Source organism: Podarcis vaucheri, assembly GCF_965113315.1.
Source record: "Podarcis vaucheri genome assembly, chromosome: 10".
NCBI classification, from domain to species: Eukaryota; Metazoa; Chordata; class Lepidosauria; order Squamata; family Lacertidae; genus Podarcis; species Podarcis vaucheri.
This window is the reverse complement of record NC_138748.1, coordinates 46,703,103-46,729,504: the sequence shown is the minus strand read 5'-3', so window position 1 is coordinate 46,729,504 and position 26,402 is coordinate 46,703,103. Positions and strand designations below refer to the sequence as shown.

General features: G+C 43.2%; 1 protein-coding gene and 1 long non-coding RNA gene across 3 annotated transcripts in view; both read right to left on the bottom strand.

Moving 5' to 3' along the window:
* Positions 1-4,587: 4,587 nt before the first annotated feature.
* On the bottom strand, positions 4,588-9,976 carry LOC309542248. Its single transcript, XR_014224155.1, has 2 exons — positions 8,473-9,976; positions 4,588-8,440 (listed from the first exon to the last, which is right to left on the bottom strand). It is a non-coding gene; the product is annotated as an uncharacterized lncRNA (long non-coding RNA).
* Positions 9,977-10,056: 80 nt separating this feature from the next.
* Positions 10,057-26,402, bottom strand: part of IL2RB (interleukin 2 receptor subunit beta) — a 31,305-nt gene continuing 14,959 nt past the window's right edge. For both annotated transcript variants that reach the window (XM_082240898.1, XM_082240899.1), the window contains exons 6-10: positions 17,723-17,868; positions 15,571-15,742; positions 13,702-13,822; positions 11,991-12,075; positions 10,057-11,037 (exon numbers count right to left, since the gene is read on the bottom strand). In XM_082240898.1, the coding sequence (XP_082097024.1) occupies positions 10,249-11,037; positions 11,991-12,075; positions 13,702-13,822; positions 15,571-15,742; positions 17,723-17,868 (1,313 nt within the window). In that variant the 3' untranslated portion in view covers positions 10,057-10,248. The remainder of the gene's footprint in view (positions 11,038-11,990; positions 12,076-13,701; positions 13,823-15,570; positions 15,743-17,722; positions 17,869-26,402) is intronic.

The window sequence follows — 26,402 nt, the reverse complement described above, 5'->3', positions numbered from 1 at the left end:
ATAATGATGCACATCAAGCAATAGCTAGGGTAAAATTTTAAGAATATTCTGTTGCTGAAAATGATTCATAGTCCAGAGGATGCAGTTTGCCATCCCTGGCATTAACTACCAAAATGAGATTTTAAAAAACTTATCCTGGGGAGTAGAAAAAGATCTAGATTCCCTTGACACCAGGCTTGCATGCCAGCCACTGCAAAACTTCGTGCTCTTATGGAATGCATTCTTCTTGGGCCTTTGATCATCAAAGAAAAATGAAGGAAATGTGAATCTATGCAGACGTTCATAGCTTGCTCATCGCCATGGTATCCAAATGTCTGAATAAGACAAGGACACAGCAAGCCAAAATTAGACCCGGTTGCAAAGGAATTGTACCCACCCACCGGAGCTGAATTTGCTTCTCGACAGCCATGTTTCCATGGGAATGTTGTGCGTCACTGGATACACCACAAGCGAAGGGCACGCTGGCAAGGATGTCAAGGTGTTGCTGAATGGGAATGCCGAACCGCCCCTGCCCATGCTGCACCTGCTCCGCAAGATAAACAAGAAGATGAGAACATCAAAAGAGCCTTGCTTACAGAAGCCCCTCTAGTCTAGCATCCTGTTCTCACAGTGGCTAACCAGACACTGATGGGAAGCTTGAAAGCAGGAGCCAAAGGCAACAGCACTCTCCCATACTTGTGAGTCTTGTAAACTGGGCCTACTGCCTTTAACCATGGAAAAAGAACATAGACCTTGTGGCTAGTAGCCATGAAAATAAAAGGAGTTTTGTGACAAGGTTAAAAGTATGCATGATGCTAACATTGATTGTCTTTTCACAGATGACAAGCCAGTCTTTCTTTTACAGGATTTCCAGAGGTTCCTGGATGGAAAAGGGATAAGACACAAACTTGCTACTTCCGAAGAAGCATGGAAGAAATGTGTCTGTGTTAGGGTGAACAAAGAATTGCAAAAGGGGATGCATGCGCAATTGCTAAGTTCACATTTACCACATGATTATTGGGCCGAATCTTTAGCGTCCTATCTTCATGTGTGGTTGAGGAAAGTCTCAACAGAGTTGGGATGTTCTCCTTTTGAGAAGCTGTTTAATAGAAAACCTTCTGTTGCCTATTTTAAGGTTTTCGGGTCTCATGTGAGAACAGAAGCTCCAAGTGGGGTAAAGAATGCCAGAGGCATCTTTGTGGGTTATGAAAAAGGTCTCTACAGAGTAATTTTGTCTGAATCTGGTCAGGTGATTCTCACAAAGTTTCTAGAGAGTGTTCCTGAAAAGGAAAGAGTGATAGTTCAAACTTTTTCCACAGATGATTCTGATGATGATGATGATGAGTTTGATCTTATTGAGTTCAGTGGTACTGATGATGAAGACACTGATAGCTCAGACAGCTCAGTTGTCACAGTCATTGAGAGGAAATCTCAAATAATGACTAGACCCTCAGAAAAGGAGGATAAACCACTGATAAAGCTTAGTACTGGTTCTCCAGAGAGTTCAAAGGCTGAACCAGAAAGCAGAGAAGAGCAGCAGCTCTTACGTAGGTCTGAGAGAGCAACGAAGGGTGTACCACCCAAGAGGTATTCAGAGGAGTTTGCTAACCTTGCATATGTTGCTGTTGTAAACGATCAAGGACAGATTGAAGCTGTGTCTGAGTCAGAGACAAAGGCACAACAGAGAGTTGTTAACCAAGGAAATGTGAAGTCACACAACCAGAGAGGTACATTGGTAAAACCAGTGGCAGGTAGTTCCAAGGGTGGAACTGAAACAACAGGGGAATGTTATAAGTATAACAACTGTTTGTTTTCTTCTCTGGATGACGCTTTGCTCGCAGCATGCATTGATACTTTAGGGGGAGTATGTTACCATAAAGCACCAATGCTGCAGCAAGCAAAGGCTCCAGCAGCTCAGTCAGCTGCTTGTGGCTGGAAAGCCAGACAGGATGTTTGTGGCTGTTGCCATGGAAACAAAGGGGCAGTCCATTCTGTACTGAGCACCGGATGTTAGCTCAGTGTGTGTGTCATATGACCTGTACTGGAAGTACATGGGTGGAGTTTCTTCTTGCTGTTGTCGAGTGCAGACATGTTTCTCTGTACTGATATGAGAGACAGAAATAAAAGATGTAAATAGTTTTCTGTCTGCTTTTTTCCCCTCCTGGGGGACACCAAAGGGGAGAGAGGATGAACGGTGTGTTCCTCTCACACATCTGAGATGAATCGCCGAGACCTCGCCTGCTTATCAGCAGAGTGGAGACGCGGGGAGGTTGACAGGAATATCTGCCGGTGCCTACGCTGTGGCACATTCCTCTGACCCAGGCAGAATTCCAACAGAAAATGCCTCCTCTCTGTTATGGCTGGTGAGGCGCTGTGCTCTGTCAACTTCTCTTTGCAGCTTTGCTTATGTTATTTGCACAGCAAGGCCCCACGACCACCCTATTCCCTAAGGTGCAAATAACTAGACAACATACAGGATATTGGGCTGTGGGGATCAAATAAGGCCACAACTTTATCAGTTACAGATGTGAAAGGTTTGATCACAGTCATCAAGGTAAGCAACTGGGAGTGTTGCTAAGGGTGAAGCCAGCTTGGGGCGGGGGATGCCCTATGACCTACATCAAATCAGGGCATCCCCCAAGTGGTCCACATTGGAGGAGTGGTGTGCCCCTACGTGGGCATCAGACAGGAGCCACTCCTCCTGGATCCTTTTAACAGGATACCCTTACCTGTGGAGGGGCAGGCAGAGACTACAACCTCCCCTCCAACCAAGACTTGGCTTACCCAATACCTTAACACCAATCAAGGCATTATTGGCTCGCTGCCAAAGCACTCACACCTGCAACTAACACTCAGTGCCCTCCACTATATTGCATAGCCAGATATTATTGTCAGCATCTGAGAGGTGGACCCCACCTCGGTGGAAAAGCACCTCCTGATTAACATTGATGTCTGGGTGATGAATTAGAACGCTCCATCCTGCGACCAATAGCACGATTGGCCTGCTTCTATGCCTGATTCAAGCTAGCAGGGCTCCAACAATGTCTCCAAAAGGCCCTGCCAACCGGGTATTTATCCTTCCTCTGGACACGATGCCGAGCGCTGCTACAGATCAGTTGGCACCATGCCCAGGGGAACGCCCCGTAGATTCCTGCTGCCATTGGCCAATTTGGCGGCAGGAGTATGTTTGGGCCAGCAATAGGCCAGTTCACAGAGGAGATGCAGTGCTCACCCGCAAAGCCGCCCACCCAAGGAGGGCAAATGGACATTCTGCAAACACTCCTTTCCTTGGAGACTGTGTGTAGTAAACGGTAGTGCTGAAACACCACAGCCAGTCCCAAGGTCTTCCATGCCAGACCTTTCTAAAGGAAAGGAAGGCCAGCTGTAGATCATTCCTTTTTCAAGCAGAAGTTTCAGGCTCTGGCATGTTTAGCTGACAAAGCTGGCATTAAGAGTAGATAACATCAGGCACCTGACTCTACTTATGTGGGATCTGTACAGTGTTGCCTTTTAGCCCATATCCCTGATGCATTGGGTACTATTAACCAAGCAGAAGCATAGCACTTACTTGTAGCAGGAGTTTATGCCTTAAGGGGAATATAAGCTGAGCAGTTAATGCGCATAAAAACTGGACGTTGTGCACATTCACCAGGCCTCATGGAAAATGCATGCATCATCGTCCCATGAAGAGGGAATTCTGCACATTTCCCGGTCAATATATATAACCTACAATACTCCTTGGGGAATGAGCATGTCTCAGCTGAACTTTGTACATATGCACTTTGTGCATAATCCCTAACCGACCTTAGGGAATGTGCTGTGTTTACTGAATTTAATGCATTATTCAGCCATTAGGCATAATCTTCAAAGGTCCCTTGGCTCACCACCTACTTTGGTCCCAGGGCCGGAAGTTCCCCTCCCCTGAAGCAAAGTGATGACAAATCTCCCAAACTGTGACTGTTGACACAGCTACTTTTAATTCAGTTCTAAGTATGGATAGGGGACAAATTTGATTCAGTCTGCAATTAAATACAAACTTACCAAACTCACATTTTCTGAAACAATATGCAAATCGGAACCCAGGCTTCCGTTGAAATTCACACGTATCTGAATTTTGCAAAGCAGTTCTTCAGCCAAGTAATGCATACAAAAACACCCATCCCAGGGGAGAGCGTGCATGAAAATGGAACATATTAGTGAAAAAACCACAGAAATGCTTTATGTTAGGGGAAATTGCTTTTCAAAAATGTGTACATTAGGAGAGATGATGAATTTTTATGAGGGTGTGTTTTTTAGAAAATTGCAAACTGATGTGAAAATATGGAGAGACGAGAAAAATGAGAAGCTAAGTGAATCTCTTCACTTAACCCTAGTGCCAAGTCCGTTTCACTTCTATGGCTCCCAAGCAAAGCATCCTGAAAGGAATTGTTTTGTGAAGCGGGGTAGTAGCTCCCCTTTGAGGTTTTTTGAGGAGAGCCAAGAGAGTCAAAATGGATTCCCAGCCATTATGGAAATGCAGATATATCGCAAGCATCGTAAGATACAGTGTGGCATGTGAGAGCTGCCCTCTAACCAACCGTTCTGAAATTAGCACAATAAATGCAATCATGTTTGAATACAGGAATTTTATTATTTGTTACATTTGCATCCCATTGTTCCTCTGAGGAGCTTAGGGTAGCACACATTGATCCCCGCTCCCTCATTTTATCCATGCAACATCTCTGAGAGACTGAATGGCCCAATATCACAGTCAACTTTACAGCTGAGAGAGAGGTAAGCCCCCTACAGGGTTATTAAAGAACTCCACTAAGATATGATCAATGGTTCTTTTTATCACCTCTAGTGTGCAAATGAACGCCCACTGCCGGATTTACATATAAGCTAAACAAGCTATAGGTATACGGCCTCGGTCCAGTATACCTGAAGGTGCGTCTCCACCCCTATCATTCTGCCTGGACACTGAGGTCCAGTGCTGAGGGCCTTCTGGCGGTTCCTTCATTGTGAGAAGCCAAGTTACAGGGAACCTGGCAGAGGGCCTTCTCGGCAGTGGCACCCACCCTGTGGAATGCCCTCCCACCAGATGTCAAAGAGAAAAACAACTACCAGACTTTTAGAAGACATTTGAAGGCAGCCCTGTTTAGGGAAGCTTTTAATGTTTAATAGACTATTGTATTTTAATATTTTGTTGGAGTCGTTGGAGAAACCCAGCCAGATGGGCGGAGTATAAATAATAAATTACTACTACTACTACTACTACTACTACTATTACTACTACTACTACTTAGGGCCCCACTCTCTCGCCCCCCCATTTCACTATTAATATACTTTTTCTTAATTGTATTTCAGTTTAATAATTACTTTGATAAAATACATATTTTGTTATGCGCAAATGGCTTTAGATACCTATTAGGTACATACATAACCATATAGCATATATTCAACACAAAAAAATAGTGACAATTTGTTGTTGACAAAGGACAGCTGGACATATAAAGGCCCCCATTACCTTCAGTAGCTTAGGGCCTCATCAAACCTAAATCCGGCCCTGTGCTGAACTATGGTTTGGCATTCTAGCCAACCAATTATTGATAATGGGAAGCAAGCAAGCAAGCAAACAAACAAACAAACCTGTCTGTACACAGTGTGTGCTTGTTATTAGATCAGTACCATCAAAAATTAAATGTGTTGACACACACTTCCTGTTTTTAGAACAAAGAGCATAGGAAACAACTGAGGTTAGCCTCACACTGTGGCAAGCACAATATTAACAGGCGAACCACCCACCAATGCACGGCTGCAGAGGTGGCAGCACAGAAATGTGTAGGTATTTTGTGGTTTCCTGTTCTATAACCAGGACAAACTCTTTGGTGCAATATTTTCCCCATCATAAGATTCACACCCAATAAATTCCCCCTCGCCTGACAAAATTTTACGTAACAGGCATCTACTATAACTATGTAGATGTTTTGGCTTTCCTATATGATCAATAGAATTAAAAGATATGAGAGGTAGTGAGAAGGTGCCATTGGCATGCATATTGCCTTACAGAGGACAAGTTTTTGCCCCAAGGAGCTTACGATCTAAAATCCTAACTTCAGTACACTTATATAAGCACATTTCTTTCTGTTTTTAAATGAAAAAAAAAATATAGAATACTGGAGAGGTTCCTTAAATGCTCATTCCATCCTTAGATATTTCTGGAAAATTTTAAGTGGAAGGAATTCATTTTCTGATATTTCTTGATTCTTGTCACAAGTGAAGAAAGAGACGATGAAGAAGAAAAAAGAATACATTGCGACCACTGAAAATGGCCATCACAGCAGCCACGCAATCAGTCTTTTGCCATCTACCCTTCCACTGCATCATGGTAAAAGTAGTATCTCTGTGCTGCGTCATGGTGATGGTAGTATGTGTTCCTCAAAGCAGGGAGAAAGCATGTCAAATGTTAATTGAATACTTAATGCTTTGAAGTAAATAATTTGGTTTTGGTTTCAGGCACAGGTGCAGATCTGTATCTATTTATGTGAGATGATTCACCCATCATCTCTGTTAATTATGCGATTATTTCCTCAAGCAAGGGAAACAATGGAATGGGCTATATCAATTAAGATGATTTTTCACTGGCACAGGCTATGAGCTGTACTGCTCTGTAATAATCTTATCATAATCAAATGAAAGAGGGATATTTTGTCCTGCAAGGCAGAGCGACATCACTGGAATATTCCAGTTGAAATGGGAAATTAGATTGGCTTTTGCTGTGAAAATGTTTCCTGTGTTCAAACATGGAAGAACATGCACGCATGGTCCCGTTGTAAGTGCATTTAGAATATTCTCCAGTCTGCTTTTCTTCTGCAAAAGGCACTCAAAGTAACTAAGAGCGTAACCATCAAAATAATCAACACAGTACATCAAAAGCACTATAATGAAGAGAGCGAAAAACAGAAGTAAGATTTACAGGCTGTTAAGAAACTACAAGAAACTACACTTCATCGGCAGTAAAAATAAAAGTGACTAAATGCCTTTGTATCAATTACAGTGTCATGTTCTCAATTTGAATCATCAACCTTTGAATCACTTCAACTGTAGTCGTTTGACTCATTCAGCTTCGTGTCTGGACCCAAAGGTCAAGAGGAAGAGACTGAAACTCAGTGGTGGAGCCTTGCATGCAAAACAGAGCAAAGGAAAGACCCTCTGTAGCAAATACTGGAGAGCCGCTGCCAGTCATAGTGAGCTAGATGGACTAAGGGTCTGATCTGATATGGCAGCTTCCTCTGTGGGGGGAAAGTGCCATTTGAAGTCAAATGGGACTTACCTCAGAGCAAGCAGGCATAGGATTAGCCTGCCCATGATTAGGGCCAGGTCTGCTCCACAGTGCAGTTCTGTGCATATTTACTCAAAAGTAAATCCTGCTGTATCCAATGGAGCTTACTCCTTAGTAAGTACATTTAGAAATGCAGCCTCAGCCAGGTAACTCTCTGGTGTTTCAACCAACCAACAACAACAACAATAATTTATTATTTGTACCCCACTCATCTGGCTGCGTTTCCCCAGCCACTCTGGGTGGCTTCCAACAAAGATTAAAAATACAACAAACTGAAACTGACACGGGGACAAATGGAAGAAGACGCCTTCACCCTGGTATGGTTACACTTTATCACATACACCGGGGCTGGCAAAACTTTTGTGGCTTGGGCCGGTTCACGGTCCCGCAGACGCCACGGTGTGCTGGAGTGTGTGTGCGCGTACGCACACATGCGCAAATGCTATTTCTGACGCTCCTTCCAGCATGGAGGAGGCCAGCTTCCCATTGGCTGTAGGAGCTTCCTGCAGCCAATGGAAAGCTGGCCAGAATCGCAGAAGGCGGTCCCTGCTCTGCTCTGCGCCGGTTTAGTGCGGCGCATGGGAACCGACAGAGTGGGCCAGTTAAGCGACCCTGTGGGAAGCTGTGAGAGGGTGTTGGGACTTTGCCTACGTGCAGCTTCCCACAGAAGCAATTAAGGAGTAGGCCGAAGGCCTGGAAGACTGAGCAGGGGGAGTTATTCTGCCTAGTGATATAGAACCTTGGATACAACTCTGCTATTGCATAAGGTCACCCATATAGGCATGGTGACTTATGGCTTTCCTGTGTTGGTTGGTTGGTTGGTCAGTGGTTGTTTGAGAGTTTGTTGGCGTTTGTTCAGAGACAGAGTTAAGATCCGTGTCTGTATCTTGTATATAGTAACTTGTGAGTCTGCTGTAAATAATAAACCTCTAAGTAACCAAGCTACTAGTAGCAGCGTCTTGTTCCTGCTTCATCCTGCCAGCTTGCAACCGAATGCTTCTGGACAGTCTGCGTATGCATTGCAGTATTCAACAAGCATCTGCGTAGGCTTAACAAAACTTTTAATCTATGGAATTTCTGCCTCACATCTGTAGCCCATAGTGCTGTCTTGTAGCAGCCTCCAAGCATAAAGCTATACTACTAAAAGTACACACACACACACACACACACACACACACACACACACACACACCCCAAACTAGATTCTGAGCAAGAAGCTACCAGATCCACATTCTGTAGATGATCAAGAAGATTCTGGACCTTCATTTGCCTCTAAACCCTAAAGGGATTTTTTTTTTTTAAAAAAAAATGAAGCAGTGCCTAGAGACAAAGGAACATTACTCTTTCACACGGTCCTGGTAGCACAACCGCGATATGCTGACTGCTGCAAAAGATGCCCTACATCTAAGGAAATGGCTCATTAAATTTTGGGATCTTGTTATAATGAACATCAATGGCATATGCATATCCAGGAAGGGAAAATTTAAAATCAACAATTGGGGTGAAAGTGGGATTATTTCAAAGTTGTCGTATTCAAAAGCTAAACAAGTTATTACTAGAAGTAAGCCCTTTCCCTTTGCTGTAACGAAGCTTAAATTGAAAAAAGAAAGGTAACCCCAATTAATCAAACATTGAAAGCAATTTAAAACAACTAGCCAAGATACAAATAATGGGTTGGATCCCATGCTAGTCCTACTCAGAGAAGACCCACTTAATACACACAATGAACTTAGGCTCATTCATTTCAGTGGGTCTACTCAAGTACAACTCAATACTCTTAGCTAAAATGCTGCAATGACTTCAGTAAACTATGTTCATCTGTTTTTAACATATGGAATTACAGAAGATTTTATAGACCAGCAGAAGGTAATGCACCTCACATCTTCAGTGCATCAGATTCTTTCGTAGTAGCAATAAGGTATAAACCCATATAATAAAAAGCACCAGAAAATTTCCAGTTACATCCCTGAGCAACAATTTACTGGGCACGTGCTGCTCCACTGGAGCTTCATAGACTTATAGGATTCTTTTAGACCTCTAGACTACCTTGTACCTTGGTTCCCAAACTGCTTGGTTTCCAAACAAATCGGCTCCTGAATGCTGCAAGCCCAGAAGTAAGTGTTCCGGTTTGTGAACATTTTTTGGAAGCTGAATGTCCGTTTTGGTTGTCGGCATTGTTTCTGGGGCCCATCAGCCAATCAGAAGCCACGCCTTGGTTTGCGAATGTTTTGGAAATCGAACGGACTTCCAGAACGGATTGAGTTCAAGAACCAAGGCACCACTGTACCGAGGTAGGATCTTTGCTTCCTAATGGGCACAAGAATGCCATTGTCCATGTTATCCATAGTAGGGTGTACCACGTGGAGAAGGCAGAGGTTTCTGTGGGAAAGACATGCCTCAGTGGTATATCACATGCTCCCAAAATTCAAGAATTTATTCAAGAAAATGGATTAACAGATGACAATGGGCTCTATTTATAAGTTTCTGGGTAACCACTTTCAAGATAAAATGCAGCCATATACTTCCCACCCCATGTCATAAATCTGATTCCTATTACCATTTTCATTAGTTACTAGGGAGTATACCCCTGCCCTCTTTGCTCACCGCCCCCTTATAACTCACAACCCCCTCCCCCTTACAGCTAGCCCCCCCCAAACCCACCCCTTACAGCACCTCAAAACCTCCTTATACTGCAGTAGCATCCAGTGATGCGGTAAGAGAATAAGAATAAGAATAAGAATATCTTTATTGTAAGGGTGGGGCTCTGTTGCTCTCCTGGCTTCCCAACACTACAGGGTGGGGGTCACTATTGCATAATGAGAGGGGGAGAGGAGAGATAAAATGTAAGTCCCATTGCCTGTTAAAAGCCTTATGTCCCCTTTCATTTTCTTTGATGACGTTTAACTGATGGTGTTGATGCTTTCTTGCTTTCAGGGACAGTTCAGAATTCAGACCGAGTGATGGCCATAATGGCCCTGAAGATCCCTCAGGGTGAGGTAGGCCTCCGAAGAGCTCAGCACCTGGCTGGAAGATGCAGCTCTGCAGAGATCATTGGCTTGGCCTGAGTTCTGAATTATAGGCTGGGCAAATGCAGCCCTATTGTCTTCCACAGAGCCTGTAGAAGGGTCTACCCTTCCAGTTGCTTCTGTTCCATCAGTAATGCTGCCAGACGGCTCCCAGACACATGAAAAGTCCTTTTCCAGAGACTTGTGGGGGTGAGCAATGGCCTCACTCCCTTCTTTGTTCTCATCCTGTTTCACTTCTGATGTCACAGGGAAGCTCTCTGCTGATGGAAGAGTCCTTGGACAACCTCCAATCTTCTGGTTTGGGACCTTTGCTTCTTGCAGAAAAGACTCACTCTCCTGGTCTGCCATGATGCTGTAGGCAGGTGGCGGCGACCGGTTGTCCCAAGTTTCATGGAGCACTTTGTAGGAGTCAGGGTCGCTGTCCTCACTGCCACTGATCTCTTGAGTAAGAGGGTCGTAGGTGAAATACACCTTGCAGGGCTCAATCTCGAGGGAATCATCAGTGTGGAAGAAAAAATAGCCCCGGTTGGTAAAGCAGCTGGATGAAGAATGTCCACTAGTCTCTGGTGCATCCGTATTAGTAGGATGTTCCTTGGGAAGGAGGAGGCAAGGCTCTTGATTGCCTTTCTGCATCACCTCAAGCACAGAAATATCCGGAACTGCTGCAGCCAGGTAGAAGGAAGACATGGGCGCTGGTGAGGAGAGCCACTTCTGTTGGTTTTAGTGGGGAAGCACAAAAAGAAAACAAAGGGTAACGTTCAAACAGCTGCGATGCCACCATCAAAGAAACAAGCAGAAGTTGGTGAGTGTTCCATTCACGTAGTTCAATAAATTGAACTCATACAGAATAGCTTCCCCTGATCTTTAATCTAGGGCTGGGGAACTGGATCCAGTTGGCAGGACCCATTTTGACAGGAGAGCTGTCTCTTTTTGTACAATACCCTGATTTCTAACTGATGCAGGGTGGTTTAAAAATATGTCAGCAAATAAATACGGTAGCAACGATTTTGGTCATGCCACTTACAATAAGGGCTAAAACTGGAGGGGAAGAAATGTGTTTCAGTTTGCATTTTCACATGACTCTACCAAATTTGCACTTCCTTGAAACAACATGTGGGCTGAAAAGCAGCTCCCTCCTTCAACATTCACACTTCTCTGAATTTTGAGATGCAGTTCTCCATGCAAATAATGTGTACAAAAATGCATTATGTTAAGGGAAATTGTACATAAACTTCAGTATATCAGGAGAAATGCACAGTATTATTATTTTTTGCGATGACTATTTTTTTCAATAGCGCCAATGTGGGAGTGTGGCAAACTCAACATAAGACTGGAAAAATATGAAACGGAGAAAAAAATATGAAATTGATGGATTAATCCCTACCACAGATATGCAATATTTGTGTGGATTGTGACTTGTCTAAATCTACCAATAGCAACCTTCAGACAAACAAAAATCAGATTGAATACAAATACTACAATAGGAGGGACTGAGAGTCTTTGCTGCGCCACACAAAAAAACATGCAAAGTGAAATGTTGCAAGCTGCACTTAAATGTTGGATAAATGAGAAGCTTAAGATAAGCAAAAACTATCCATCCCAAATTATAGGCAGCAGTCTTGTCCTCCATCTCCTTACCCCCTCAACCTCCAAGTCCACCTTACCTGGATATCTCCTCCATGGACAGAAGTGAGAGACGGGAAGAACTCAGCAGGGTCTGGCAAATGGATCTTCAGCACCTTCCTTAAGCTAAAGCAAACAGAGTTTAGGGTGAGAAGGGTGCAAAGGGAATATGGGTTTGGACAACAGTACAACTAAGCATAGCCAGGAATGGAGGAGGGTGGTGGACTAGTCATGTGGATGTTGGGCAGGGCCCTGCGGGACTTGACATCCTTCCGCAGGGCCTGCAAGACAGAGCTGTTCCACCAGGCCTTTGGCCAGGGCACAGCCTGACTCCCTCCCTCGGCAATCTTCGCAGAGCTCTGGCCCAATGGTTGCTAGTGGCTTGAATTAATTAATTTTTATAATGAATGATTTTAGAATGTTGTTTATGTTGTACTTTTGTACTGTTTTATTGTTGTTAGCCGCCCTGAGCCCGGCTTCGGCTGGGGAGGGCGGGATATAAATAAAATTTATTATTATTATTATTATTTAACCAGGCCTTTGGTTGATGGACATCTGATGCCCTTTTAGACATCTTGTGGAAGGGGGGATTATTAGGTTGTCTTTGTTCTTATTTTTATTAGTGGGTGTTTTATATTGTAATTTTATGTTGTGAACCGCTCTGAGATCTACAAGTATAGGGAAGTATACAAATTTAACAATTAAATAATAATAAAATGTAATTTGTTCAACTGAAAAAAGGCAAAAAGGGTATTAACAGCAACATAAAGCCTTTGCCTAGTAGGTAAAAGAAAGGTAAAATACCCCTGGACAGTTGAGTCCAGTCGAAGGCGACTATGGGGTTGCGATACTCGTCTTGCTCTCAGGCTCAGGGAGCCGGCGTTTGTCCACAGACAGCTTTCCAGGTCATGTGGCCAGCATGGCTAAACCACTTCTTGTGTAACGGAACGCCGTGACAGAAACCAGAGTGCATGGAAACACAGTTTACTTTCCTGCCACACTGGTACCTATTTATCTACTTGAACTGGTGTGCTTTCAAACTGCTAGGTTGGCAGGAGCTCAGACAGAGCAATGGAAGCTCACTCCATTGTGCGGATTCAAACCACCGACCTTCTAATCAGCAAGCCCAAGAAGAGGCTCAGTGGTTTAGACCACAGTGCCACCTGTGTCCTTATTATGAATGAAATCTAAGGACACATCATTCCTCCTCCTCCTCCTCCTCCTCCTCCTCCTCCTCCTCCTCCTCCTCCTCAGCAACAACAACAGAAACAGAGGATTTGGATGACTGGGAACCATGTGAGATTTCTGACTTAGGTCTCAAAAATCCAGAGAAAACCCTGATGCCATTTTTCAGGCTGGTTCTGCCCATTCAGCAGAGTGTAGCGGTAGAAACATGAGGCAGTGGAGAAGACAGACTGTACTCTTTCAGACTGCAGGTGTGTGTGGGTATCATGTCTGAAGATTCCCCTTCAGAAGAAAACTCCTTGTACGAAGAACACTAAAGCCTAGGGGAGAAAGGTTCAAGATGAGTCCTTTCCTTGCTCAGCTAATTTTCTGCTTAGGAAGTGCTTACATCAAGTATCATTAAAAGTGGATTCTTCCAGCTGCAGTCAGAAGCTACAGCCCATTCTACCACCTCATTCCCAGCACATGCAGAAGTGACCATTATCACAGTTTAGCTGTTGGCTAAGGAAACATGGTTAGTGTCCCTGGATGGCAGAGTATGGAAGCAAGATCTCTGTTCCCTGTTACCGTTTTGATGCCGGTGATTTGCCCCTCAGGAAAATGGCGATGAAGAAGAGGAAGATGAAGACGAGACTCCCCAAAAGGGTGAGAAGAACTGTCAGGAGCAGACTTGGAGACGATGCATCCCCTACAAAGAGGAGGAATTAGCCATTCATTGAAGACAGTTGATTCCCATCTGAACCAAAGGAACAGGTGTATACAAATTGCCTCTTAAAATTATCCACCCTATTGGTGTGCAGAGATACAGAATTTCTCCAGGTGTGGGAGAAATTCACCAACCCAGGGTTGGTTCTTAGCAGTGCTTGTTTCCTAAGATTCTTTTTGAATGTGGTGCTGCAACTGTGTTGTCAGGCTAGCCCCTTTCCTACAACCTCCACAGTGTCCCAGACTATTGTCATTCCAGGGAATTGTGAAGGAAGAAGGGAGGTGGAATGGTTGGCATTCACACACACACACACACACACACACACACACACACACACACACCTACAGTGGAGAATATTCAGAAAAAGTTCTGCAAAGTGGCATTATTTTCTCTAAGGGGTTAGAAAAGAGAGAGCGCAATCTCAGAATTTTCCTCTGAAAAAAATGTTTTCTGAATTTAAAATTTGAAATTTGGCAGAATATTTGGACTATATGATATGTATTTGTATAATTTGGAATACTTAATGTGATTTGATTGGGTTGTTAAAATGGAAATTTAGTAAAAATTATTTTAAAAAGAAAAGAAAAAATGTTTTCTGGGAAATTTTGGCTCAGCCTTCATCCTCAGATGGAGTGCATGGATTTAAGGGTGTGCAACTCAATGCACCCCTGCAAGTGTTGGTCTCCATTCAACAAAAAAAAGTGGAAGGGAATATTTATATATGGGTGGCTGAAGCACTTTTTTAGTGCTGCCTTGAATAATTAATAGCAAATAACATTTGCACTTTTATTTTGTTGCTCTCCCCTTGCGAACACACACCTTGATAACCTCTAAAGTGTCCCATGATGGCTTCCAGATTAAAAGCAGATATGTACAACAAGGAAAAAAAATGAGAAGGGCCTAAAAACAGTACCTTTAGAATAGGAATGGGGGACCTGTGGCCTGCCAATGTTGCTGGACTACAACTCTCATCACCCCTGGCTGCTGCATCCTATTTTATGGGCAACCACAGAAGGGGTTGTTTTTTTTAATACTTAATTTCAGCAAGGGGAGACTCAGGGGCCCCATGTAGACAACCTTGCTGTAGTAAGTATGCTCAGGCCTGCAACCTATAAGGATCAAAAAGGTTTGGAAATGCATACTCTGAAGGGTGGGGGGGAAATGTATAAAATTACACTTTTAAGCGTGAATCTTCATGCAGTTTTTTTTAAAAATGCAGTATCTCAAATTAATGTCTGAATGAGACTGAACAGACTTATGGGTGATCTCATGTGAAATTAACATCAGCTAAAAACAGCCCGATTTGCTCATTCCTAGAGTGGCAGGCTGTATGTGCAAAGGCCTCTGATAATGCAAGATGTTTTTACACTGACAGCTACATTAGTCAAATTACAACGTTATAAATGTGTTATATCACAGAGGCAACAGATGGCGTTGCAGAACTGAAATCTCAACTCAATATTTTCCATTGTGAGAAGTTTAAAAAGTTTTTTCCCCAGAGTGTTTTCATAGCATTTTTTAAGTAGCTGTGTAGATCTAGCTAGGGTGGAAAGTATATGCTTTTCTTGAAGATTTCCACCCCGTGCTCCAGTACATAGATACACCCCTGATTACATGCTCAGAGCCTGTTTGACACTAAGTCCACCCCACCCCCAAATTTATAAAGGCCTTGGGGTCCTTATCTGTCCCATTTTTCAAGTATCCTACAGGTTTTGTTCTGTGAGCCTTACCTTTATGAGTCGTCCATGTTACAGGCATGCTCCATTTGCTCCATGTGCTATTGTAAAGAGCCGTGCTCTTTATTACCTTCACACGAACAGCGGCCTCATACATTGTGTCAGGAGAAAGAGTCTCAAATTTCATCCACCTCTGATCCTGGATATTGGAGCCGATTATGTAAGCCTGCAAGATGGAGTCAAAGGTGGGGAATGATTTCAGACTGTGTGCACTCCTTGATTATACACAACATGTTTGTGCATTGCTGCCCTCTAGAAGAGCGTAAGAAGAACGTAAGAAGAACCCATCTAGTCCAGCATTCTGTTCTCATCTGGCAGTGGATGTAGTTCATCGGTAGTAGCCACTGATTGCTTTATCCTCCATGAACTTATCTAAGCCTCCCTTAAAGTAATCTAAGTTGGTGGCCATCACTGCTACTTCTTGGGACTGAATTCTGTAGTATAATTATGCACTCTGTAAATAAGTATTTTCTTGAGTAATTATGAATCTTCCAACAATAAGCTTCATTGGATGTTCCCAAATTCTAATGTTATTAGAGGGCAGAGAAACTTTTCACAATCCCCTTTTTTTTTGCACCAAGCAGAGTTTTTATATACCTCTACCGTATCTCCTCTAGCTCACCTTTCTCTAAATGACGAAGTCCCAAATGCTGTATCCATTACTACTACTACTACATTAAATTTGTATAGCATCCGTCGATCTCAGGGTGCTTCACAACATAAAAATACACTATACAAACTGCAAAATACATGATAAATATAAAAACAGCAACAAACCAATAATCCCCTCCTTCCATGACACATTTAAAAGGGCATTGGATGTCACTCAGCCCAAAGCCTGGTTGAAGGGGAACATTTTTGCCTGGCACCTCAAAGTGTATACAGTGGTGCCTCGCAAGACGAAATTAATTCATTCCGCGAGTTTTTTCGTCTAGCGAATTTTTCGTCTTGTGAAGCACGGTGTCGGAAAAGTTTTGGAAAAGCTTCAAAAATCACCAAAAACCTCAAAAAAGGCTACCACACCGCGTTCTATGAGTTGCTCCTCGAAGTCAAGTCACAACTGTATTAACGGTGTGAAGAAAAAGGAAACAAACTTGCAAGACGTTTTCGTCTTGCGAAGCAAGCCCATAGGGAAATTCGTCTTGCGAAGCAGCTCAAAAACCGCAAAACCCTTTCTTCTAGCAAGTTTTTCGTCTTGCGGGGCACCACTGTAATTAAGGTGCGAAGCAAATCTCCCTGGGGAGAGCATTCCCCAAATGGGGAGCCACTGCAGAAAACTCCCGTTCTTGTGTTGCCACCCTCCAGACCTCTCAAAGAGGAGGCCCTCGTAGAAGGGCCTCAGAGGATGATCTCAGGGTCCGGGTGGGTTCATATGGAGAGAGGTGTTCCTTGAGGTATTGTACTGGGATCTGCCCAACAATTCCTTAATCTCTATATGGACACACACTCAGTGATTATCCTGATCTGTTCCGTTAGGGATGATCAACTGATTGAGGCACGAGAGCCTGACTTCTTTGACCTTCTACTTAACTTCTAAGACAAAAGGTATGGGCAGCTAACCAATAAATACTTCACTTTCTCACAGGGGCACCGACTTGCCCCCCACATTGAGGGGGCCCAGCCATGTGACGTGTCACATGATTTCACCCAGCATGTGCCGGGTGGGGGCAGGACACATGGAGGGCGATCTTTGCCTTTGCTCGTTCCAGCCCCCACCCAGCTCCTGAGCTCCCAGGTAGGGGCTGAGGAACGCAGAGGGTGCCTGGCTGTGGCAGGAGATGTCAGCCCCCTCAAAATGGGGGGGGGTGTCAGTCCCCTACCCACCAATATTGAGGGGGCGGAAGGTATAGTTGGTGCCCCTGCTTTCTCAAGAGAAGGTAGCATTTCTGCTGCACCTCTAAAATGTATCACTTTATTGTTTTGGATCTTGTATTAAAATGGCTGTCTGGGTCCAAGGAAAGGAAAGGAAAGTGGACTACAAAAGAATTGTTGTTGTTGTTTAGTCGTTTAGTCGTGTCCAACTCTTCGTGACCCCATGGACCAGAGCACGCCAGGCACTCCTGTCTTCCCAGGCACTCCTGTCTTCTACAAAAGAATAAACCAGATCAAATCTTTACCATCCATATAGATGTCTCTTCACACTCACCTTGCTAGGATCTATTTTTTTATATCGTATTTGGTACTCCACCTCATTTTCCAAATAATGTGAGAGAGCACAGAGCTTCCAAGTTAAATTGTAGGAAAGCGTCTCGTCATTTTCCATTTGGACGTTGCAAGGAGACCGCAGTCGAACTAAAGACAACAAGAGAGGACCAGCAGGTAACATTAACAACAAAACTGCTGAGCTGGGTACACATTCACATTTGCTGTGGTTCCAGTGCTCTTCCACTGCTGACTTTTGAATCTGTCTACACATGAAGTTACCCGCAACACAGAGCTATCCTGTCGCTTCTCGAGAAATTATGTTGTTTGGTGCCTTTTCTCTGAAACCAGCTTCAATCTGAAAGGTAAACTTGGGCCACACCCGCTTGGCAGTTAAGCTGACGTGTGTGCATTTGAGACAGGCATTGCACACGTGCAGATGACACCTTCATGACTGACAGTTCAGGGGGGGTGCAGGGGCGGGGAAATCCAACAGGTAATGTGCACCAGGTGAAGACTCTCTAGTGTATAGAACAGCATGCAAATCACAACATGAAATGCAGCATTTTAAGCCTCTACTGTGTGCCTTAGCCAAAGGTAGCGATGGATGAATCTTTCAATTTCAGTTCTTCTCAGTTTCTCCTTTTTCTAATCTTCAACTCAGCTCAAAACAGTTCCACATCAATTTGCATTAGAAAAAAATCCTCCTCACGAAAATCTGCTAGCAATTAAGTGTGCATTTCTCCTACGATACAGTACGCATTGCCACATACAATTTCCCCTAATACATACATTTTTGCAGTTCCCCCTAATACAATGCATTTTGTGTTATTTTCAAACACGCATGCAATTTAAGAAAAAATTGTATATCACTTAACTGTAAATGAAACCTTAAAGCAGTTTGCTAAGACTATAAAATATACTCTTTTTAATGTGTTTTTATGCACCTTTCCTACTAATATACACAGTTTAATGCATTTCTAGGGGGTTGAGAACTGCATCTCAAAATGTGGAGAAGTACAAATTTCTAAGGTTTGCTACACAGAATCATAGAAACAGAATTGTAGAGTTGGAAGGGACCTCTGGGTCAACTAGTCCAATCTCCTACAATGCAGGACTCTCAACTAGATCATACATGACAGATGACCCTTCAACCTTTGCTTAAAGACCTCCAAGGAAGGAGAGTCCATCTCCTCCCATGGGAGTCCATTCTACTGTCCAACAGCTCATACCATCAGAAAGTTCTTCCTATGTTTATTCGGAATCACCTTTCTTGTAACTTGAAGCCACTGATTCAAGTCCTAGCTCCTGAAGAAATGAGAAAACATGCTCCATGTGACACCCTGTAGATATTTTAAAATGGCTCCCCTCTCAGTCTCCTCTTTCCCAGGCTAAACATACTCAGCTCCCTCAACCTCCCTCACAAGTCTTGGTTTCTAGACCCTTTATAATCTTGGTTGCCCTCCTCTGTAGATGTTCAAGCATGTCAATATCCCTCATAAATGGTGGCGCCCAAAACTAGACACAGTACTCCAGGTGTGGTCTAAGGCAGGATAGAATGGTACTATTACTTCCCTTGTTTTGGGTAGGCTTGCATTAAAATGCAAGCTGAACTGAATGAACCTACGACACTCCATATGTTGTTAAGTTACAATATTCATAATACTCAGTCATTGGCTATCTTGGCTTGGGATGATGGAGGTTGGAGTCCACAGTTTCCCAATCCTTGTAGCACAGTCTGTTGTAGCTGTAAGCCTCAATCTCTCAGTGAAAACGGGCCTTGCTCCACTCTTCTCTGCATGACTGTCTCACAGATAGAAAATCACAGCCAGTGGTGGAGCAAGCCCAGGTGGGGCCAGCTGCCTGTGGGGAGGAGCGAACCTGGGCAGGGCACTCCGCAGGGCCCCCAAGGGGCCTCCTCCCACTCAGCCACCCTACAGCTGAGGGGGGGTGGCGGGCGGACCATTTGGGCAGCGGGGAGCCTGCGCTCGCCCAAGCCACCACGTCTCTCCCAGGAGAGATGTGTGGCTAAGGCACGCTACAGGTCCCACGGTGAGTGCCACCCGGCATTTTGCCATGCCCCTCAGTGGTGACACCCAGAGAGAACTGCCCCTACTGCACCCCCTTCCCCCGCCCCTGATCACAGCTACAATGCCTGCAGTGAGACAAACCACATTGTCCTCCCATCTAACTTACACCTGTCACTCACTACTGGAGGAACAATAAATGGAACATCTTTGCAGGTAAAGGTAAAGGTACCCCTGCCCGTACAGGCCAGTCGTGTCTGACTCTAGGGTTGTGCGCCCATCTCACTTAAGAGGCTGGGGGCCAGCGCTGTCCACAGACACTTCCGGGTCACGTGGCCACCGTGACAAGCTGCATCTGGCGAGCCAGCGCAGCACACGGAAATGCCGTTTACCTTCCCACTAGTAAGCGGTCCCTATTTATCTACTTGCACCTGGGGGTGCTTTCAAACTGCTAGGTTGGCAGGCGCTGGGACCGAGCAATGGGAGCGCACCCCGCCGAGGGGATTCGAACCCCTGACGATCGGCAAGTCCTAGGCGTTGAGGTTTTACCCACAGCGCCACCCGCGTCCCCTCTTTGCAGGTAGGGGAACTGAAATAACCAAGTGTTTGTTGCTGTACAGTCAGGAACCAATGCCACACTCCCTCTGTTTCTGTTGGGGGTGGGTCCCTTTGCAGGAGTCACAGCTGTAACAGCTATAGGGGAAGGGGGTGGTAGAGAGAGACGTTTACCATTTACATTGCTCTCCCTTTTCACTTAATGTTTATTTATGAAAATAATTTATAGACCACATTTTTATTTTTTAAAAAACACAGCAGGGTGGTGGACAGCAGATAGAATTACAATGAGATAAAGAAAAACACCATGTTGTGTGTCTAGGGGCCAGTGGAGTCCATCTTAAAGGAGTCACAGCCATAACAGGAGTAAGTTTATTGGGTTTGTTGTGGCTGATAACCAGAAGTTCCTCCACCCTGGCCATAGTATCTGGTCTGTCTCATTTACTGTCAGTTTGACGCACAAGAACAGGAGATCTGATGGCAGGATAAGATACTACATGAAATGACAAGAGGGAAGATGTGGTTGGGCTCAGCCCTACTCTTATCTTTGGCCCATTCTAAGTTATATGGACTTGGTACACACACATTGTCCTTTCCTGACCTTGATGACTGCTAATGTCAAGTTAGTTACAAATAAAGCATCTCTTCTTTGCAACCTTATTTTGGTGCTACTTGGAAGGTGGTGACTCTTGTTCATTGGAGGCTTTTAAACAGAGGAGGGGTGGCCATCTGCCATGGGTTCTTTAGTTGTGATTCCTGCATTGCAGGAGGTTGGATGAGATGGTCTTCTGGGTCCTTTCCAACTCTAAAATTCTATGATGCTAATGATTCATCGATCAGTAGGGTTTAGGTGCATGGGGCTGTTGCTTGCCACGTGTCTTTCTCCTTATGAAGGTACACAAACAGCAACTGCATTCACACAATCAAATCCTGATTTAATAATACAGGAACACAGAGAGCAGCCTTATTCTGAGACAGACCATTGGTCCACTTAGCTCAGTATTTTCCACACTGATTGGCAGTGGTTTGGCTTTCAGGCAAGTGTCTCTCCAGTTCTATTTGGAGATGTGACCTTGGTCTATGCATCCAAGGTCTATGCTATACCAATGGGTTACAGCCCTTCTACAGGGATCTGCACAACTAACTTGCACCCACACATAGTCCAGTTGCTGCCACTTTACTCCTTCACCACCCAAGTAATGAAACAAACCCAGAACCTGCAGTAAAACAATGACTTCTTGTTATGTGCTAATTGGAGAAGTACTGCTATTGGCTTCTAAACAAGCCAGAATTTGGAAACCAACTTTTATACCCTGGTACAAAGCTGGTTTCTATTTTTTTTTTTAATAATTTTTTTATTGCTTTTTTTCCAGGGTCAAATACATCTCCAACAGCACATCAAAAGCGGTTTTACAGAAATAAACAGATTGTACAAGAAAATTTACTTTTCCAAATTAATTATCATAATCAACTGGACTTCCCCAGATCTTCCATCCCCTGCTTTCTTTTCAATAAAAATAAACAGCAATTTAATACCTTATTTTATGTGTTTTTGTATTTTCATTTAATTATATAGTCTATAATTTATACTTTTTAACTTCGTAACTTAGTTTCTCTCCTTTACCAATCTCGATGCTGAAGCGTGTTTTTCCCAAAAACTTAGCAAATTCTCAACATTCATATAACTTATAATGTTTTTGTAAATAGTCCTTAAATTTTTTCCAGTCCTCTTCCACTGTCTCTTCTCCCAAATCTCGGATTCTGCCGGTCATTTTGGCTAATTCCATGTAGTCCATCAGCTGCGAATGCCATTCTTCCAGCGTGGGTAACTCCTGTGCCTTCCAATATTTGGCTATAAGAATTCTTGCTGCTGTAGTTGCATATAAAAAGAAAGTTCTATCTTTTTTTGACACTCTCTGGCCCACAATGCCCAGGAGGAAGGCCTCTGGTTTCTTCTGAAAGGTGTACTTAAACACCTTTTTCAACTCATTGTAAATCATTTCCCAAAAAGCCTTCACCCTCGGGCATGTCCACCAGAGGTGAAAAAAAGTTCCTTCAGCCTCCTTACATTTCCAACATTTATTGTCAGACAGATGATATATCTTTGCAAGTTTGACTGGGGTCATGTGCCACCTGTATACCATTTTCATAATGTTTTCTTTTAAGGCACTACATGCCGTAAATTTCATACCGGTGGTCCATAACCTTTCCCAGTCTTCAGACATTATGTTGTACCCAATGTCTTGTGCCCATTTTATCATAGCTGATTTAACTGTCTCGTCTTGAGTATTCCATTTCAGCAACAGGTTATACATTCTTGAAAGCACTTTCGTCTTAGGTTCAAGTAATTCTGTCTCTAATTTTGATTTTTCCACCTGGAAACCAATTTTTTTTGTCTTTTTTAAAAACCTCTTGGATTTGGGCATAATGTAGCCAGTCTCGCACCTTATTTTTTAATTTTTCTAAACTCATTAGTCTCCAGTTATCTCCACATTTTTCTATTATTTCACAGTATTTTGCCCAGCCGACCTCCATGTTGAGTCTTTTTGGGGCCTTTGCCTCCATTGGTGATAGCCACCTCGGAGTCTTGTTTTCGAATAAGTCCTTATATTTGGTCCAGACAGTGAATAGAGCTTTCCTGACAATATGGTTTTTAAACAATCTGTGAGACTTTACCTTGTCGTACCACAAGTATGCATGCCACCCAAAAGCATTGTTAAACCCTTCCAGATCTAGGACATCAGTGTTTTCTAACAAAAACCAATCTTTCATCCAGCAGAAGGATGCAGCTTCATAATATAATCTTAAGTCCGGCAGGGCAAACCCCCCTCTTTCCTTTGCGTCTGTTAGTATCTTAAATTTTATTCGGGGCTTTTTGCCCTGCCAGACAAACTTCGCAATGTCCTTCTGCCACCTTCCAAAGCATTCCACTCTGTCCACGATCTGAAGGGTTTGAAACAGAAACAACATTCTTGGCAATACATTCATCTTAACTGCTGCAATTCTTCCCAACAAGGAAAGTTTCAATCTTGACCAAATATCTAGATCCTTTTTAATTTCTGACCAACATTTTTCGTAATTATCTTTAAACAAATTCAAATTTCTCCCAGTCAAGTTAACCCCCAGGTATTTCACCTTTGTTACCACATTTAGTTCTGTTTCCTTCTGGAACCCATCTATTTCTGAAGGTGTCAAGTTTTTTGCCAAAACCTTAGTTTTTTGTTTGTTCAGCTTGAATCCCGCCACCCGACCAAATTCAGAAATTAATTCTAAAGCTCTTTTTGCACTAGCTTCTGGCTCCTGTAATGTCAAAACCAAGTCATCTGCAAAGGCCTTTAATTTATATTGTCTTTCTCCGACCTGTATTCCTTCCACCTGCTGGTCTTTCCTAATCAAGTTCAGCAACACCTCCAGGACAGAAATAAATAACAGGGGTGATAGGGGGCATCCCTGTCGTGTCCCTTTTTCAATTTTAAACTCCTCTGTCACCACATTGTTTACTATCAGTTTAGCTTTTTGCTCTGAATATATTGCTTCAATACCATTCTGGAACGCCCTTCCCACTCCCATCCCTTCCAAATTTTTTTTCATAAATTTCCAAGATACATTGTCAAAGGCTTTCTCGGCATCTATAAAAATCAAAACTGCTTTCGTGTTCAAATTCGTCTGTAGTAACTCCAAAACATCGACAATATTCCTGGTGTTATCAGACAAATGCCTGCCGGGAAGGAAGCCTGCTTGGTCTTTATGGATTGTTTCAATTAAAACTTTTTTCAGTCTGTTTGCTAGAATATCAGCAAAAATTTTGTAATCCACATTTAGGAGTGAGATGGGACGGTAATTCCTAAGTTGAGTCTTTTCAGATTCCAGTTTTGGTATCAAAGTGATGAATGCCTCTTTCCACGATTCGGGTGCCCCCTTCCCTTCCATAATTTGGTTACATACCTCCAATAATGGCTGGGCCAAATATTCCTTCAGTATCTTATAATATTTGGAGGTAAGTCCATCTGGGCCTGGAGATTTGCCTAACTGCAAATTCTGAATGGCACTTTCAATTTCCTGTTGTGTTATATTATAATTCAGGAGTGTCCGTTTATCTTGTGTTAGTTTTTGCAGGCCATAACTTTTTAGAAACTTGTTTATCTCAGTCTCTACTTGGGGTCCTTGAGTAAACAGTTTTTTAAAATATCTCTGGAAACACTTTCTGATGTCTTCTGGTTTCTGAATACATTCTCCTTCTACCTCCAGATTGGTAACAAAGTTCAATTTCTGTCTCTTTTTCAGCTGCCATGCCAGCAGCTTCCCACATTTATTTGCAGATTCAAATGATCTTTGTTTCATCTGTTTAATTTTCCATTCGATTTCTTGATTTATCAGTTTGGCATATTGTGCTTGATGGAATTTTATTTCTCTTAAAACTTCTTTTGATTTTGGGTTTAGTCTCAACTTTTTCTCTCCGTCTCTTATCTTCTCCAAAATCTTATCCTTTTTGCCATTCCAGAGTTTTTTCTTAATAGTGTTCTGTTGTATCAGAAACCCTCTCATAACAGCTTTACTCGCGTCCCAGATTGTTTTCTTTTCCACCGAAGTATTCAAATTTATCTCGAAGTAATCTTTCACTGTTTTTTGGGCCTTCCTCACAATCTCCTGGTCTCTAAGCAAGTAATCATTCATTCTCCATCTGAAAGATCCAGCTGGTGTGAGTCTCAGGTCTATTTTCAAGGCATTATGGTCGGAGCAGGTTTTAGGGCAGATTTCGACTTTTTTTGTCTTAGGTGCCAGTCCTCTAGATGTCCAAATTTGGTCGATTCTTGTCCACGATAGGTGGGCCTCAGAAAAGAATGTTCCTTCTTTGCCCAGAGGGTTCTTTGTCCTCCAGATATCAATCAAATCCATACTGTCTGTAAGTTTGAAGAAAGTCTTAGGAAGTCTGCCATCTTTGGTCAAATTCTGATTTTGTGACTTATCCGTGTATGTAGAGACAACTCCATTCATATCACCCATCAAGATGATGTTAGTATAGTCAATATAGTCCAACATTATCTCATGCAGCTTCTTGTAAAATTCCGATTTTCCATCGTTTGGTGCATAGATTCCTACTATCAAAATTTTTTCTCCTTGTGCTTGTATTTCAACCACCAAAATTCTTCCTTGTTCATCTTTAAAGACCAACTTTGGTGCTAGGTTCTCCTTTGCGTATATCACTACTCCTCTTTTTTTCACCTTGTCTGATGAGATGAATTCTTGGCCTAGTCTCTTGTTAATTAACACTCTCCTGTGGAGCCCAGTCACGTGTGTTTCTTGAAGACAGATAACATCTAATTGTTCTTTTCTCAATATATGAAAAATCTTTTTCCTTTTCTCGGGAGAATTTGCACCATGGATGTTCCAACTAAGGAGCTGCAGAGACATCTCGGGCTAATTTATTGGCCTGTAGGGGTGTCTCCTTTGTCGTCTTTGTCTGGAGGTGGAACCGGGTTGAAACCAAACGAAGGAGGTGGCCAGGCTCCTGCTACTCCCTTCCGAAGGTCCTCCCTGTAGTCGTTTAGGAACTTTTCTTGCTCCTCTGCTGTTCTGATTCTTACCTTCTTCTCTTTCAAGGTAAAAGATAGTCCTTGAGGGAATTCCCACCTGTAAGGGATTTTGTTGTTTCTCAGTAAACTTGCCAAGTCTTTATAAGTAGCTCTTAAGTCCAATAACTGTTTAGGGATGTCTCTGAAGATTTCTGCCTTCTTTCCCTGAATCACCAGTGGGTTTTTGAAATGTAGGCCGAGTATGTTCTCTTTTTCTTGCTTGAATCTCAAAATGGTCAAGCAATCTCTTGGTTTGTCCTTCTTCACCACTCTTCCCAATCTGAAGGCGGTAACTATTTTAAAGTCTTTCTCTTCAGCCAAACCCCAGAACTTGGATATTTCTGATGTCAGAAAGCTGATCAAGTCTTCTTTTTCTGTTTCTGGGATATTTCTAATCCTGAGATTGCATTCCCTGTTTTTCAATTCCGCCATGGACAGAAATGCTTGCTGTTCAGTGACCTGTCTGCTCAGTGGCCTTACTTCTCCTCTTAGTTCTTCTATCTTCTCTTTATTTTGGTCTGCTTTAGTA